The sequence below is a fragment of the Furipterus horrens genome, unplaced genomic scaffold (assembly GCF_987537825.1).
Source record: "Furipterus horrens unplaced genomic scaffold, mFurHor1.1.pri manual_scaffold_2, whole genome shotgun sequence".
NCBI lineage: Eukaryota > Metazoa > Chordata > Mammalia > Chiroptera > Furipteridae > Furipterus > Furipterus horrens.
The window spans coordinates 868,849-885,562 of record NW_028327172.1 but is presented as its reverse complement, the minus strand read 5'-3'; the positions used below and the strand labels follow the sequence as shown (position 1 = coordinate 885,562).

The 16,714-nt window shown below is 64.7% G+C and overlaps 1 protein-coding gene across 1 annotated transcript; it reads left to right on the top strand.

The window, feature by feature from the left end:
* The first annotated feature begins 4,411 nt into the window (after positions 1-4,411).
* On the top strand, positions 4,412-13,351 carry DUSP8 (dual specificity phosphatase 8). Its single transcript, XM_090292644.1, has 6 exons — positions 4,412-4,746; positions 6,328-6,466; positions 10,831-10,997; positions 11,445-11,604; positions 11,735-11,858; positions 12,124-13,351. Exons 1-6 carry the CDS (start codon positions 4,516-4,518, stop codon positions 13,175-13,177), a joined length of 1,875 nt encoding a protein of 624 aa, XP_090148770.1. The 5' UTR covers positions 4,412-4,515; the 3' UTR covers positions 13,178-13,351.
* Positions 13,352-16,714: the final 3,363 nt, after the last annotated feature.

The following is a 16,714-nucleotide window of genomic DNA, read 5'->3' as shown; positions in this document are numbered from 1 at the left end:
GCTGGCACTGCCAGGCTGAGTGCTGCCAGTCTCCTTCCCCCTATCTGCCCACCTGGGGGCGGGGTACATAATAGCCTGGCCTGGAAGGAAGGGGTACCAGGCAGCCGGGCGCACACCAGGTCATCTCATTCTGGGAGAATTTGCCTCTGGCTTCTGCTGGGGGGAGCTGAGGGCCAGGGAGCTGCAGCGATGCGGGTGAGGGGTACCTGGGGACTGGAGGAGAGGCATCTGCAGTGTTCTTGTTGTGCAGCTGGGGGGGGGGGGCTGCAGGCCAGGGGAGCAGGGTTCCTCCTGGCTCCAGGCCTTCTTGCCCATGAGGAGCACCCAGCACCCCCACCCTGCTCGGCCGGACAGGTGTCTCCCGCAGTCACTCAGATGGTTAATGAGCACCTGCCAAGGACTGGGCTGCACCTGAAGCCTGGCTGCAGTCCGCCTGGGCTGGGAGAGTCTGGGCAGGGTCTAGTCCCTCCTGCCCTCAGCCCTGGGGAGGCTCCTGGCCCCAGAGGGTGCCTCCAGGAACAGCGAGTTCCAGGAACAGAGAGGCTGGGGTTCGTCCTGTTCTCTGAGACCCTTCCCAGTATTGCCTCTCCTCTCAGGCTGAGGCTGCCCTCGGGGCCAGAAGCTTCGGTGGGACAAATGGCTCCAGGGGCCATACCTGTGGCCAAGGGAACCTGGACAGTGTCCCGGCTATGCCTCCAAAATGTGCGGGCAGCTCATGCAGAAGGAGAGGAGAGGCCAAACCTGCAGCAAAGAGACACGCTCAGGCAGGCTGACCCTGCATGGGCCGAGGCCACTTCTCCCGGGCAGCTGGTCCATGTGGGGAGGGAGCATGGTGGCCAGTGGCCAGCAGAAGCCTGGGCTGGCCTGGTTGTGTACCGTGGGGACAAGGCCAGCAGGAACAGGGAACCCTGACATGGTGGGTCCTGCACCTGCCCCATCAAAGGCCCTCAAGCCCAGCCCTCCCACCCCAGGCTCAGCCCAGACCCCTGAGGACCGAGGGGACAGGCCTCCACCTGCTGCCTCCAAAGACCATTGCCTTCCCAGGCTGGGCAGGCAAGTGAAGACCCGCTTGGGTCCTGTCCTGCTCACGCCCAGGAGCTGAGAGGGGAGCAGGGGTGCAAGCTTTTGGGGTCCCTGACAAGCACAGAGGAAGGGAAGGTGAACTGACCTGGTGTGAGCCCTGGGGCCCCTGCCCTGGAGGACTCAGTGCAGCAGTGTCTGCCCGGTGTCCCTGCAAGCAGGGCCTGCCAACATCGCAGGTCGCCCCACTGCCCGCTTTTCCTGAAAGGCAGCCCGTGAGAGCCACAGTCCCCATCCTCACCGTCCTGATGGCCACGCAGGAGGGGCCTGGGTGAGGATGCCGGCAGTGGGGAGTCCCCGGTCATACATGCACTCAGGCACATGCATGGGCTGCTGGAGTCCCTCAGTGCCGAGGGTGTGAGGTTGTGACACTGGCACCAGGGGTGGGGTGTCCTGGGATTTGGGGGTACTTGGCATGCAGCGGGTGGGGACGTGTGCATCCAGTGAGCACATGTATGTACACACACGTTTTGTGTAACTGCATATGGCTGGCAGGAGTGAGCTGAGGGGACTGTGGGAGAGGGGTGAGCGCGCGTCCGGCTGTGTTCAGTTTGCAAAGGGGCATGTCCCAGCAGGCTCAGCGGCATGCGTGCGGCCCGGGCCAGGGCAGGCTCTCCTGCCTCTGGACTGGGAACGGCTGTTTGGAGATGGTGGGTGGGGGGGTGTACAGGCTGTGCCTCCCTCCTCCCTGCTCCCGGGCTCTGGAATAGGAGGTGGTCAGTGCCCCTCCCCTCAGTAGCTCCCAGAAGTGGGGTCTGGTCTGAGCCTAGGTGCATCCTTGAAGGCGGGAAGGCCCAAGACCTTACAGTGTCTATGACCTCTGTACGGTGCACCTGGCCCCAGGATCTGCTCGAGGCTGTCCTTAGCATCTCCACCCCTGACCCCCGCCTTGTGCCCACAGCATCTTTGGGAAGGGAGGGGTAAGCTTTCAATCCGAGGGGGTCCTGTGCTCCCAGGAGGCCAGCTCAGTGCAGGAGGGGCTGGGCCAGACCTTGGCCATCCAGAGAAAGCCTCCAACGGCTGGACATCTGTGCAGGGTGGGTGCCAGACGGGGCGGAGGGTTAGGACCAGGTGGAGCAGAAAGGGAAGGGTACTCATGGGGCCTGGCTGGGGTGGTGTGAGGGAATCCCAGGCCCCAGCTACTGGGCACCTGCAGGGATGGGTAGAGGCGGAACAAGTGAGGAAGGGGACCTGCCACTCTACAGAGCCAGCCTTGCTCAGTGGCTGCTGCAGTGGGAGGAGCGGTTGCCTGGCACCTCTGCTGTTGCCATGGCAACAACGGAGGTGCTAACTGGCTAATGAGTCCCCGTTGGCTGCAAATAACAATACTGTAGTGGTTAATAGGGCCGCACCGGAGGATCCTTGGGAGGCAGCGCCGTCCAGGTGCTGGCCTGGGGCCGGCGGCCCATGCCCCCTCCAGCCTCTGCCGGCCCTGGCCCCCGCCCCTCTCTGGCCCCAGCCTCCCCTCCGCCCTGCCCTCCCTACAGCCTCTGTTCCCCTCTGTGGGGTGGACATCTCTACACCCTGCAGGGAGCCTGCAGGCCTCTCTCCCAGCCCCTTCCCTCCTCCCTGCGCTGACGTGCCAGTGCCGGGTGGGAGGGGATTGCTCCCAGCTCCCTGACGAGGATGTGGAGGCGAGGGCCCCCTCCCCCACCCTGTCTGCTCAGGGTCCTGGGCCTCGGAGCGGGACTCTTGGTTCCACGTCAAAGGGCAGGAGGCTCTGCCCAGGCCTGCAGGAGAGGCACGTGGGAGGGGACCTGGTGGCTCCTCAGCCTTGAGGAGATTCAGGTCAGAGCTCACAAGCTTCCCAAAACTGCTTGAAAAGGAATCACACCAGGGCCCCCACAGCAGGCGGGACCCTCAGGAGGGCAGCAGCCCCGGCTGCACCCCCACAGCAGAGGGGCCTGGGAAGCAAGTGTCTGTGGATAGACCCCAGGGCCAGTCCACTGACCAGGGCTGTGCTGAGCCACACCTGCCTTGAACCTGCCTCCCTGGGGACTGCTGCCAGCTGGGGCCCCCTCGGGTGGGTGGTCCAGAAGCGGGGGCAGCAGCTGCTGTTGCCTCCAGTGCTGTCTCACCGTCTGGAATGTGACTGGTGTCCTCAGGGTGCCTTGCCCCAATGCCTTCGGGGTCCCCTCTCTGTGAGCCCCAGGGGACATCTGTCTCTCAGCCTCCCCTTCCTCCCACGCTGGGCAGGGACTAGCCGGAGGCAGGAACTGATGGAGTGAGCCTGGGGTTCTGTCCAGCCTCCTGGGTGTGCCCTTGGGTTGACCCCACCCCTGTCCTGAGCCTCAGTTTACCTGTCTTTAAAGCAAACATCCTCCTGGGGGGCTGGGAGGCTTCAGTGGAGACAGGAAAGGTGGGGCCTGGCAGGTGGGGCGAGGGGTGGCAGAGCCTTGGCCCTGACCCCCAGGAGGGGCTCCCACCCAGGGCTCTGCCACCCCTGGACCTCCCCCTCCATCCATGCACCCTCCACCCAAGGGCCTGTGGAGACCGTGACGAGGGTCCCAGCTCTCCCAAGGGTCCCAGGTGCAGGTCACCCATGTGGACCTTCATCCTTGGGTTGTCTCTGCCCCACAGCACCCTGGGATCTGGCAACCCCCAGGCCCCAGGCCCCCGCTGTGCCCGGAACAGGTGGTTTTCACCCTCGCTCTGTGAGCATGGGTGCACCTCGCAGGAGGACACCGGCTCTGCACCCCTGTGTGGCGGGTATGCGGCCGCTCCAGGCCTGGCTGCAGAACAGGAGCAGTGGGGGCAGCAGGGGGGCCCCACAGTGCTGAGCCCCCGCCAGTGCCCCACCGGGGCCACCCGCCTCTGGGAGCCCATCCGCCCCCAGTCACCTGTCCAGATCACCTGGTTATGGAGCGACTGGGCTACTCGGGGTCAGAGAAGGAGGGTGTGCCACAGCAGGGGCCTTGGCGGCGAGGGGTCCTGGGGACCAGGAAGATGTGGGGGCCAGAGAGGGGAGTGGGTAACAAGCCGCAGGGGCAGACAGAAGGGGGCCCCCGGGGCAGGACGCGCAGGGCTGTCCTGTGTGTCTGTGGCCCAGTCCAAGCCCTGAGCCCCTTCCCTCGGGTCCCCACGTGCCCTGCTTTGTCCTGCTGAGGCTGGTACTGTGACCAGATGCGGCAGGCTGGATGAGCCACCCCTGAGTACCCTGGACATTGCAGCTCTCTGTGTCACACGTCCCAGTGCACTTTCAGGGAAGAGCCAGAGGGGCACCAGTTCACCGAGGGAGGGAATCGTGCCAGGACCAGGCCGGCTGTGTCCTGGGACCGCACGAGGGCCCCTCTGAAGCCTGTGCTGACCGGCTGCCTCTTCCTGCAGGTCTGGCACCATGCCCGGTCACTCTGAGCTCTAGGCCGCACCCGGGCCATTGGAGCAGCCCCTGCTCGCTTCACGGGGCACCCCGCTCCCGACTGCCCACTGCCCACCATGGCCGGGGACCGGCTCCCCAGGAAGGTGATGGACGCCAAGAAGCTGGCCAGCCTGCTGAGGGGCGGGCCTGGGGGCCCGCTGGTCATCGACAGCCGCTCCTTCGTGGAGTACAACCGCTGGCACGTGCTCAGCTCCGTCAACATTTGCTGCTCCAAGCTGGTGAAGCGGCGGCTGCAGCAAGGCAAAGTGACCATTGCGGAGCTCATCCAGCCCACCGGGAGCTGCCAGGTACCGGCGCCAGCCACAGCCCTCCCCGGCTCCCGCCGCCCCGCCCCGCGCTCTCCCCCCACCCCACCCACCCCCGCCCTGCCCCGCACTCCCCCCGCCGGCTCCCAGGCGGAGGGTCCCAGCCAGGTGCACAGGGCCTGGGGCTTGGACAGCCTCCCCTCCCTTGCCCTTGAACCCAAACGAGGCTCACTGGGGTCAGGATGTCTGGAGCCATTCCACACCCACGCTGTGGCAGGGTAGCCCCTACACGGGAAGGGCCCACCGTCTCCATCCCCCTCCACCGCCACCCCAGAGCCTTCCGACCCTGCCTGGGTCCTCACTCAGCCCCCACGGAGCTGTGCAAACACTAGGCTGGGCCATGTCCTGGGCGCCCAGAGAGGCGCTGGGTGGATGAGCAAGGGTTTCCGGGCACAGGGTGCGCTGCGGCCCAGGTGACAGGGGCCAGGGGCCAGGACGGCAGCCGGTCAGGCACACTCTGGCGGCTGTGAGGACTCAGGAGAGGACAGGAGGGTGACCAAGAGGCTAATGATGAGCAGTCCCTGTCCCCAGCACCCCGGTTCTTTCCCCTTTGGAGTCTCGAGTGGCCCAGAATTCTCTCTGTGACCACCAAGAATGCCACAGGTCACCTGCAGTGGACAATCCTGTCTGTGTTCCTAGTAGCATCAAGTCCAGCTGGGAGGGATGGCTGGGCCAGTGACCTAAGAAGGCAGTGGCAATGGGGGCTGCAGGGGCTGGGGGGCGGTCTCCATCACAGGCCCTGCCCCGGGCAGAGTGCAGACCTAGTTGTCAGAGGGCGCAGGGGACGGCCGGCAGTCGGGAGCCCCCCACACCATGGGCAGACCGCTCCCTGCAGCCTCAGTGAGGGGAATCCGGTCATTAATCACCCCCAGCGAGGACTCCCTGCCACAGTGTGATCCCATTGGCTGGTGGTGACATCACCGGCTGAGTTGGGGGCTCAGCTGGCTTAAGGGCTGATTGTGCGTGGGGGGCGGGGGTATCAGCCGCTCTCTGAGCAAAAGCCGCTGAACATCTGGCCCCCAGGCTGGGCACCCGGGGGAGGAGGGGGGCAGGTGGAACCCCGGCTTCCAGCTGCTGCCTCTGGAATTGTGGCCCACAGAGCTGGCTGGGGACACGGGGAGAGCCCAGACCCAAAGGTGCCCTGCCTTCAAATCCCTGAAGTGTGCTTCCCAGACACCCTGAGGACAGGGTTCCCTTGGCCTTGGCCAACATGGGAGCCAGCCCAGGCCATGGCTGTGCAATCCTGTCCCTGTGGGCCTGCTGGGGACCCTGTCACATTCACCTGTGTCTCCTCCACGTGGGCCTGGCCACAGTGGAAGCCCATAAGTGCCTGTTCCCTTCACCTGTGTGAGTGTGCGTGAGGCATGGCTGCATTGGGGACCAGTGTCCCCCCCATCTCTGCCTGCACTGATGGGCCCACCTGTGTGGCTGTGGTGTGCACACCTATCCAGGTGTAAGATGGGTGCCACCCTGTGCTCAAGGCAGCTGGGTAGCAGCAGCCCCTCCCGTCCATCCCCTGAGCCCCACCTGGAGGGGCTTTGACCTCTGCCCTGTGGCCCCCAGGTGGAGGCCGAGGAGCCACAGGATGTGGTGGTCTACGACCAGAGCACACGGGACGCCAGCGTGCTGGCCGCGGACAGCTTCCTCTCCATCCTGCTCAGCAAGCTGGACGGCTGCTTCGACAGCGTGGCCATCCTCACAGGTGAGCCCCGGCAGACGGGAGGGGTGCAGGACACCTGTGCCGTCTGCCTCTCCCCCACTGTCCGTCTGGCTGGGAGTCAGGGGCGTCCTGGGGGCAGGTTCTGAGTCCACCTCTGATCTCTATAAGTGTCTGCTGGGCCAAGGCGGGGAATCTCAGTAGCTCTGGAGTTCTCGGGGCTCCACCATCCCTCCCCAGACCCCATTCCTCAGGGCCCCTCCACGAGCAGGTGAAGAGGTGAATGGAGGAAAACTCACAAATACCTCTTATGGTGGGGGTGGGGGACAGATCTAGGCAAAGATGTGGCTCTGCTGAGAACCCCCCCCCACCAGCAACTGTCCCAAGGAGAAGGAATAGGCCCCACCCTCTGGAAACCCCAGTGTGAGAACAGGCCCCCCACTGGGAGGGCCCCTGAGGGCTCCATCCCAGCACAGGATGCCTGGTTGCAGGCCAGGTGGTCATGACCCCAGCCTGGCGACCCTCAGGGGTCCCCACAGGGCTTCCTGTTCCCCAAAGGAGCCAGGCCAACCTGGAAGCTGAAAAGCCCACACACATACATGCTTGCACACCTGCACACACTTACATGCATGCTCGCACACATGTATGCACGCACCCTCACACACTGCGTATGCAGACACACTCGCACAATGGTTGCACACAGGCCCACTTACACAACTTGCACCAATACACATGCACACTTGCACCCAGACACACACACTCGTACACAGACACACACGCACACACTGGCACAGACACACTTGCACACCCATGCATGCACACTTGCACATACACTGGCACATAGACACTTGCACACACCTGCATGCACACTTGCACACAGACATGTTTGCACATAGACTCAGACACACTTGCACATACACTTGCACACACCTGAATGCACACTTACATGCCAACAAATTTGCACATACACACAGGCTTGTACACAGACACACTTGTATGCAGACTTGCAGACACGCTCACATAGACACACTTGCACAGGCACACACACCACTGCACACACTTGCACAGAGACATGCTTGCACGCACTCGCACACTCACACAGACATTTGCACACAGACCACTTGTGCACAGGCTTGCACATGTGCACAGACACACCTGCATGCACACTTGGCATGGACACAGCTGAACACACTCATGCACACACTTGCATACACAGGCTCTACTGTGGTCCCCACTGGTTCCTCACTCCTATGGGCAGTCTCCTGGCTGCCTTGGCCAGGCTGCTCAGGGCAGACCTCTGTGCACGGCTCTGGGAAGCTGGTGGCCAGCACCCACCAGCCTCTGAGTCCCACTGCTGGGGCTTCTGAGGTCATCTGTGTGTCCCTGTGGAGCCAGAATCACAGAACAGACACTGGTGGCACCCCTGCCCCCCAGTTCATCTGAGGCTGAGTGGCTAGGAAGTGGAGAAGATGGCAGCAGTCAGGGCTTTTTACAGGTGTCCTGGGCAAACGGGAGCTCCCAGGGCCCGGCCAGGAACCCCAGTGTGCACATGCTCCCCAGCAGGAGCGGGGACCACCAGGCCCTGCGGAGGGTCTGACAAGAGGGTCCCAGAGCTTTGCCCTTTCCATCTTCAGGCTGCCAGGAAAAGCCCAGACTCTCAAGTGGTCTGCCTCCCCGCCCCGCCCCCAGGGGTGAGGACTGGGGCCCCTCCCACAGGCCCTGGAAGGGCAGGCCTGGGCTGGGGTGCACCAGGAGGGCTCACTTGGGACCTGGCTGTGCCCCACCTGCCTATCTCCCTCTCTCTGCCCCACCCTGCAAAGTTAGGATATCTGTCGCCGTTCCTCCTAGAGCCAAGCCAGGACGAAGCCCTGACCCTCCGGGTATGAGTAGGGCTCATAGGGACACCAAATCAGGACCCAGACATGGGGACAGCCCCTGGTCTTGCCCACAGCTCCCACCCCGTCAAGGCAAGCAGGCCCATGAGCTGTGAGAATAGGAAGGCCGGGCTGAGTGGGGGAGTTGGGAAATCCAGCACAGGAGAGGGGTCTGCGGAGGCCAGAACTGGCAGACTGATTGCTGGGGGAGAGGTGAGGGGTGCTGAGGAACCCCAAGAAGAGGCGGACAGCAGTGCTGGGAGGGAGGGAAAGCGCCACCCCACCCACCACCCACATGACAGGGAGGTGGGCGCAAGCGGGAGAGGGTAGTGGGATCAGGCGCACGGGGGTGCGAGAAACGGCAGCTGTGACCCCGGTCCCCCGTCCCCCACCCCCAACCCAGCCGCTTGGCTGTGACGTCCGACGCGGGCGGGGACTGGAAGGGGAGCCTGGCCCTTTAAGCGGCCATGGCCCAGAACCCGCGGCTGCTTGCGCGCAGCGCTGCGGAATGCGGGGATGCTACCGCCGGACGAGTGCGCCCCTGCGTCTCGACCCCACGCGCATCGCCCTCCGACCCAGGCTGGAGAAGGTGGCAGGAGCAGCCTTAGCGCTGAGGGTGGGTGGGGACCCGCCGGGGAGGGTGGGGTGGGGGCGGCCTTAGGGCTGGAGTGCAAGGTGGCAGAGGCAGCGGCGGGGCGGTAGCTGGGCCCGCGTGCCGGCGGGGTGGGCGCGCGTCAGGGCGCGTGCTCTTGCGTGAGTGCGGGATCTCATCGTGAAAGGCATGCTGGCTGCTGTACCCTCCCGGACTCTCCAGGCAGCAGAGGGGACGGTGTTAGTTGGTAGCGGGGCGGGGGGGGGGGTCCCTCCTGAAGGAAGGCGCCCTTAGGGATGCTTAGGAGGCAGGGACCTGCAGGTGCCGCAGGTGTGCTGCCGCTGCATCACTCCCGTGTGCCCATCCCTAGAGCCCGGGGCGGCCCTGGTTTCCTGCTGGACCTGGCACCTACAGGGCATTGGTAGGGGGCTCCCCAAGCTGGTTGGCTGTACCCAGGGGGCGTCCTGGGAGCTTTACCCGAGAAACGGCAGCGAGCGCTGGCAGGTCTCTGCACTTGTGCAGACAGTTCCCTTTGGGGGAGGGGTTCCTGGTGGACCCCCTCCCATTTGGCCAGGCTGCTCTGAACATGGGGGAGTCCCTGGGCTCTGGGTGTTGAGCGGAAGCTGAGCCCAGGCTCCAGCGTGGCCTCCTGGGGGCCAGGGGTCTGCGTGGTCAGTAGCTCTTTCCTGGGGAAGGAACAGCTCCTCTCCAAGCTAGCACCTCCACTCCCCAGCCTGGAGGTCCCCATCTCCACGGCCCCCCCGGAGTCCAGCCTTCACTGGGGACACAGGGAGCATTCTGGTTGGGGGTTGGCACGCACTGGCCACAGAGCTGGGCTAGCGTGAAGGCGGAAACCCCTGGGTGTCGTCAACCTTGGGAATCGGCCAGGTCGCTGGCACTAGCTGCTTCTGTGCACCAGACCCCGCCTCGCCCCCTGCCTCCTCCGCTGGGGCTGAGTAGGCCTGGGCCCTGCTGTCACATGGGATGGGCTGCCCCACTAAGACCAGAAACAGTGGCTCACTGGGCTGGGAGCAGACAAGGTGCCACAGGGCTTGTGCCCCCAGAAGTGTGGTCAGCCCCAGTGGGCCACCGTGCAGACCTTCCTCATTCTACCAAGAGCTGGCGGCCACTGGACACTGCTTGGTTGCTGACCCGGGCCAGAGGTCACCCGGCCAGGCTGGGTGTGTGAGGGTCCATTCCCAGTGCGTAGCAGGCAGGATGGGGAACAGCTGTGCCCGTGGTCACTCACCGAGTCAGGGGTACAGAGGGGAAGAATTCCGTTCAAGGGGGCTCCCTTCTCCAACCCATGGCCCAGGACTCAGACATGCCGTGTGGGGACAGTGGCAGCACCCGTGCCTGCTGCCTGCCCTGGTGCTCCCAGGCCCCTGGCTCCTCGGTCTTTGCTGCTGGAATGGAGCCAGAACCAGTGGGTGATGTCATGCCCGGGGGGGGGGAGGGCCTCTCAGAAGCTCTTGCCTCCTGGTCCTGGCACCCAAGCCTGGCCTGGGGCTCCTGGCCAGATGGAGGCAGAGAAGTATTGCATCAGCCCGGGGGGCAGAGGTGGAAGGCGCAGCCTGGCCCTGGCCACAGGGGCTGTGTGACCCACACCCTCCACAGGGGACCCCCAGCACCACCACCAAGCCTGCCCTGCCCGGGCCCTGTGCGTGCTGCTGTATTGAATGCCACCTGGACCCCACATTTTACAGGCATCATCACGGCATCCTCAGGGGGCTGACCCCTCCCTGGCGAAGGGAGGACTGTTGGCCTAGGGGTGGGCTGAGCCACCGCTACATGGTGACATGGCCCTCCAGCACCCGTAGGGCCAGCCTCAGCCTTCGGGGCCAGGCTGCCGAGGGGCTGGGATGCAGCAGTGGTCCATGCCCTGGGCTCTCTCCTGCCCCGGTGGCCTGACCTGACCATCTCTTCCACTCCTCCTCCCGCAGGGGGCTTTGCCACCTTCTCCTCCTGCTTCCCCAGCCTCTGTGAGGGCAAGCCTGCGGCCCTGCTGCCCCTGAGCCTCTCCCAGCCCTGCCTGCCCGTGCCCAGCGTGGGCCTGACCCGAATTCTGCCCCACCTCTACCTGGGCTCTCAGAAGGATGTCCTGAACAAGGTGTGTGCGCAGCCCCGGGAGCTCAGGAACTCCTCCTGGGCTTGGCTGGGGGAGGAAGGGAGCTGACGGCTGGCGGGGGTGGGGTGAATGAGCACGGACTAGGGGCACAGGAGGACCCAAGGGGACCCAGCAGGACCAGAGCCCGGCTGGGGGAAGGGCCCGGTAGGGCAGGGTGGAGAAGCAGCTCCTGCCCCTCGGCGGTAGAGCTCACATGCCAAACTGCTGATGTCACTGGGCCTCTGGCCAGCGCTGAAAGAATCCCGTGTTTTAAAAATGGTGACGAGGGAAGAGGGTAAAGCCACCGCCCAGGCAGCCCTGAAATTCCTGGGAACAAGGGCGGGCTGTGGGCGGGGCGTACAAAGCCTGCGGGCTCCAGGGTGGGAGTGGGCGGGGCTCCCGGTCCTGCCCGGCTGCAGCCCCTTCCAGCCTGTCTTCCTGTCCCTCCAGGATCTGATGACCCAAAACGGAATAAGCTATGTCCTCAATGCCAGCAACTCCTGCCCCAAGCCGGACTTCATCTGCGAGAGCCGCTTCATGCGCATCCCCATCAATGACAACTACTGTGAAAAGCTGCTGCCCTGGCTGGACAAATCCATCGAGTTCATCGGTGAGGGGAGGGCGGGAGCCGGGCCGTGGCTGGAAGGTTCCCCATCAGGAGGGCGGGGTTCCCCACCGCGGTGGGGAGGGACTGGGCCACCCTGCAACTCACCTGGCCCCCTGGTCCCCACCGCCCCCAGATAAAGCCAAGCTGTCCAGCTGCCAGGTCATTGTGCACTGTCTGGCTGGCATCTCCCGCTCCGCCACCATCGCCATCGCCTACATCATGAAGACCATGGGCATGTCCTCGGACGACGCCTACAGGTAGCCTGCCCCGCCTCTGGCCGGAGACCATCCGGTCCCCTCCCTTCCCCTCCCCTCCCCTCACCTCCCCACCCACCGGCATCAGAACTCCGGGCGTCCAGGCCCCCCGGCTGGGGAAGGGGTGGGGAAGCCTGCCCTAGCCCAGCAGAGCCGGTCGGCAGGGCCGCCGGCGTGCCCGGGACAGGCCGTGGGTTCAGGGCAGAGGCGGGTGGGCAGCGTGGCCTGGCAGGAAGCCCTGTGGCCATCCAGCTGCCTCCCGCCCCAGGTTCGTGAAGGACCGGCGCCCGTCCATTTCGCCCAATTTCAACTTCCTGGGCCAGCTGCTAGAGTACGAGCGGAGCCTGAAGCTACTGGCCGCCCTGCAGGGCAATGGGGCATCCCTCCCGGGGACGCCCGAGCCCCTCCCGGGCCCTGCGGTCCCACTGCCGCCACTACCACCACCTACCTCAGAGAGCGCTGCCGCCGGGAGCACAGCCGCCAGCCCGGCCGGGGAGGGCGCCCCGAGCACCGCCGGCAGGGAGCCCCCCGCCCCCGCTGCAGCCCCCGCCACCAGCGTGCTGCAGCAGGGCCTGCGCGGCCTGCACCTCTCCTCCGACCGCCTCCAGGACACCAACCGCCTCAAGCGCTCCTTCTCGCTGGACATCAAGTCGGCCTACGCCCCCAGCCAGCGGCCCAACGGCCCCGGGCCTTCCGACCCCGGAGAGGTCCCCAAGCTCTGCAAGCTGGACAGCCCGTCAGGGGGCGCGCTGGGCCTGCCCTCGCCCAGCCCGGACGGCTCCGACGCAGCGCCCGAGACGCGGCCTCGGCCCCGCCGGCGGCCCCGGCCTCCAGCAGGCTCCCCGGCACGGTCCCCCGGGCATGGCCTCGGCCTGAACTTCGGAGACACTGCCCGACAGACTCCACGGCACGGCCTCTCCGCCTTGTCGGCACCTGGGCTGCCTGGCCCCGGCCAGCCGGCCAGCCCTGGGGGCTGGGCGCCGCCCCTGGACTCCCCCAGCACGCCTTCCCCGGATGGGCTCTGGTGCTTCAGCCCCGAGGGCGCGCAGGGCGCGCGGTTTGCGCCCTTCAGCCTGGCAGGCGCGCAGGGCACCGGCGGTGGCGGCGACTTGCGGAGGCGGGAGGCGGCGAGGGCGGAGGCCAGAGATGTGCGGACCAGCTGGCCGGAGGAGCCAGCCCCGGAGACGCAGTTTAAGCGCCGCAGCTGCCAGATGGAGTTCGAGGAAGGCATGGTGGAGGGGCGCGCCCGCGGCGAGGAGCTGGTCTCCCTGGGCAAGCAGGCCAGCTTCTCGGGCAGCGTGGAGGTCATCGAGGTGTCCTGACAGCGGCCGGGATGGCCCGTCCGCGAGGACCCAGCGCCCGGAGCCCTCCGCTGCCCTCGGCTGGGCCGCCAGCAGCTGGGCCCACTATAAATATATATTATATATAATGCAGAGAAGGGTAAATGGTTTTACTGCGATTTTTATCGAGAAGTAAATATTTCGATTTTTTATTTATTGAAGCTCTTCATTCTGGCAATGACTTGGCAACAGTGAGGGTGGTCCTCCGAGCTCTATTTTCAGTCTGGTATTTACACTGAGACGCGTTTCTAAGCAATATGAGGCCACCTTCAGTGGCAAGCTGGGGTGCCGGGCCTGGGTCCCCTCCTCGCCAGCCCCAGCCACAGGAGACACTGCTAACTGTTGCGAAGAGGCTACCGAGCTTTCGTGCACTTTTTACATAAGAAAAAGGGGGGAAAAGGAAGAAAAAAAAAGCTTTGCCACAAACTGAGCCGCAGAAACTCCCTGCCTGCCCTCCTTGCCCATCTCTCCTCATCCTCTTCCTTCTCTGCTCCTTTCTCGGGCCCTGGGAGCTGTGGTCCAGGGGTCCCTGCCACCCCCTGACAGCTCAGGGCACCATGTCCTGGTATCATGGCGGGCACCCCCATCACCCGCCCCCGACCCCAGGCTTGTGCCTGGTAGGTGCCAAAGCCGGGTGTGTGAAGGGCTGGGACGCAGAACAGGGCGGGACTGGTGCAGGGGGCTCCGGGGTGTCAGGGGTAGAACACCCCCCCCCCCCGCCTTAGCCCCGTCCCCGGTCACTCCCAGCGAGGCTGTTTAGAGGAGATTGCTCCCCACCTCTCCACTCTGCGGTGCCCCAGCACCACCTGCAGGTGGGGGAGCCCAGGAAGAGGACCTTGGCCTCTGGGGTGTCTGGTGTGAGGAGCTGCGCTAGCCCAAGCTGGCTCTACTGGTCCCAGGGCAGGTGGGTGTAGGGTGTAGTTCGGGGCTCTTCCCTCCACCAGCCCAGCCCCAGACCAGACTCAGAGGTCAGGTTTATTCCCGCAGAGAGGGGGGCCAGGGGTGTGTCTGCCTTCCAGAGGGAGAGGCTGAGAGGCCCTTGCAGACCCGGTGCTTCCAGGGTGGGGGTCTCAGCTTTGAGAGAGCTGGCTCCAGGCAGCAAAGCCCCTGCCCTGAACAGAGGCAGGTCTGTCCCCCAGGTTTGCCCTATCCCCAAGGGGGCCTGAGGCAAGAGACCCCCTGCATACCCATTTCCTGGGAGCTCACCTCTCCCAAGTCTCCCAGAATCTTGAAGGTGATGTGCTGGTCCCTACCCCGGATGGCTTTTTGGCCCAGTTGGGCTAACCTGGAAGTGAGGGCAGGAAAAAAGGCCTGGCTACCCCGGCCCCACACCTACTTGGGTTATTGGGACCCAAGGTTTCTGGAGGCAGGAGTCGATGTCCCCTGAACTTCAGAAGTCCTAGAGTCTAGGAATTGGCTCCGGCCACCCTGGAATGAGGCCAGGAGCTTGGCAGGAGGGGCGGCCCTGGCAGGGTGGGGTCCTCCAGCAGGTTGAGGGAGTGCCTGCTTCTGCCACCACCCCTCTGGCTGTTTCTGTTTGTTCTGTAGACCCACGGCCCTGTGTTCCTGTCCTGCCTTCTTTAAGCAGAAGTCCTGTTCCTGTTCTCTCTGTCCCCACCCCATCCTCCAAGAAATAAGCTATCGTTGTATTTGCAATCTATGGATTAGAAGTTTAAGTATTTATTATTATTGGTTAATTATTATTATTGATTATGTAAATCTGCCTCCTGTCCGTCTGCCGCGTTGGGTTTCTGAGGTGAGCCTGGGTGTGGAGGACACACTGGTCCCCCTCCGCACCCCCACGCCTGTGCTGTCCCGGAGACAGTGGTCTGGGCCGCTGGTGGGCCCAGCGCTCTGTAGGCAGGTCCCGGGGCCGGCCCTTCCCACCTCCGCCCTTCCTCCAGGGCGACAGCAGGTCTCACAGCTTCTTTCCTTGGGGGTGTGGGGCTCTTGCTCTTGAGGCACTGGTCCCCCCAAAGTGAGCAGCTGCAATGCAGAAGGTCCCCCTTCTGTGCTGGGGGGCCTCCCTGGTCATTCCCACCCTCTGTCCCAGGCAGGGAGGGGAGGAGCCCCTGTCCACTCCAAGTCTCCCTCAGCCCTTCACCGCCACCCCCACCCTGTGCCCTGGCATGGGATGGCCCCAGAATGGGTCAGGCCCCCTCCTGTTATCTGCTGGGAAGTCTAGCAGAGGAGAGGTGGCAGGGCCCCCCTGCACAGCACCCAGTCTCTGGACTGGGCCACCTGCCGACCCCGCCTCAGACCCCAAGCGCGGCCCCGCTTCCTGCTCCGTCCTGTACCCTACTTTTGTATTTGGAAAAAAATGTGTTGTAATAAATCCTGAGGTGGATGTTTTCTCCGCGCCTCTGGCTGCCTCTTTCTTCGGGCTGGAGGAGGGAGGGTGGGGAGGGGGTCCTGAAGGCCCCCCCACCCCAAGCCAGGAGGCTGGTGTGTTGGGCCCGGCCAGCCAGCCTGCCCCAAACCCAGAGGGCGGAGGCCCGGGTGGGGGCACTGCTGAGCAGGGCCACTGCGCAGAGGGCGAAGCGCAGGCCCCAGCGGTGCCCTCGTGTACAGAGTCCGCCCGGCAGCACCGCCAGCAAAGACGTCAGTAACGTAGAGCCACGCAAAGTAAAGTCTCAGTGCTGCCCTCCTGGCGCCCCCACCCTGCTCTCCAGGAAGAGCCACAGGGGATGACCTGAGGCGTCCCCACAGGCCCCCTGGCGCCCCACGTGGGCACATGCGTGCACACACCACACCACACTTTCCCTTCACGTCAGAAGGGGTCCAGCCAGCCAGAGGGCACCAGCTTTTTAATGTCACAGAAACGGTTCGTCAAAGTCATACGTTCACGTGGTGGTTACAAGGGCCTCTGCTGTCTCCTCACCTTGTCCTGCTCTGGGGTCCTCTCTCGAGGCAGCCCCGCCCTCCTGCAGGCCTCCCCACCTCGCAGCCAGGCTGTGGCGGGCATGCGCGCGCACACGTGTATATGCGTACGTTGTGTGTGCTGTGTGTGTGCGTGCACGCGTGCGATGCGTACACATCTTCCCTGGGGGGGCTTTGAGACAGCACCGCTCTGGGTCACTGCCAAGTTTGCCTGGACGGTGCCACAGCACGGCGCCCGCTGCTGAGCGCCCACCGAGTGCCAGGTGCCGCCCCAGGTACTTCCCAGGAACTTCACTCCCTCTGGCTCCAGGCAGCTCCAAACAGGTCTGCGCCCTCCGCCCATGGTCCTGTGGCCCACACGCTGTGAGACCTCGCGGGGGCCTGACCTTGGAGGTTTGGTAGGCAGGTGTCCCCCTCCAGTGACACCCGCCAGACCCGTGTGTTTGCATGTGTGTATGTGAGTGCCAGTGCGTGGCGGCCCGCACACGTCGGGGCTGCGGGAGGAGCCGGAGTCCTTGAATCCTACATCTGTAAGAGTCCTCAAAGAGGCCGAAAGCTAGAAACGTGGGCTGGCCACTCCAGCAGAGCTATTTTTAGCTCAAGAACATCTATTTATAACCCTGGCAGCCCCTTGGAGTC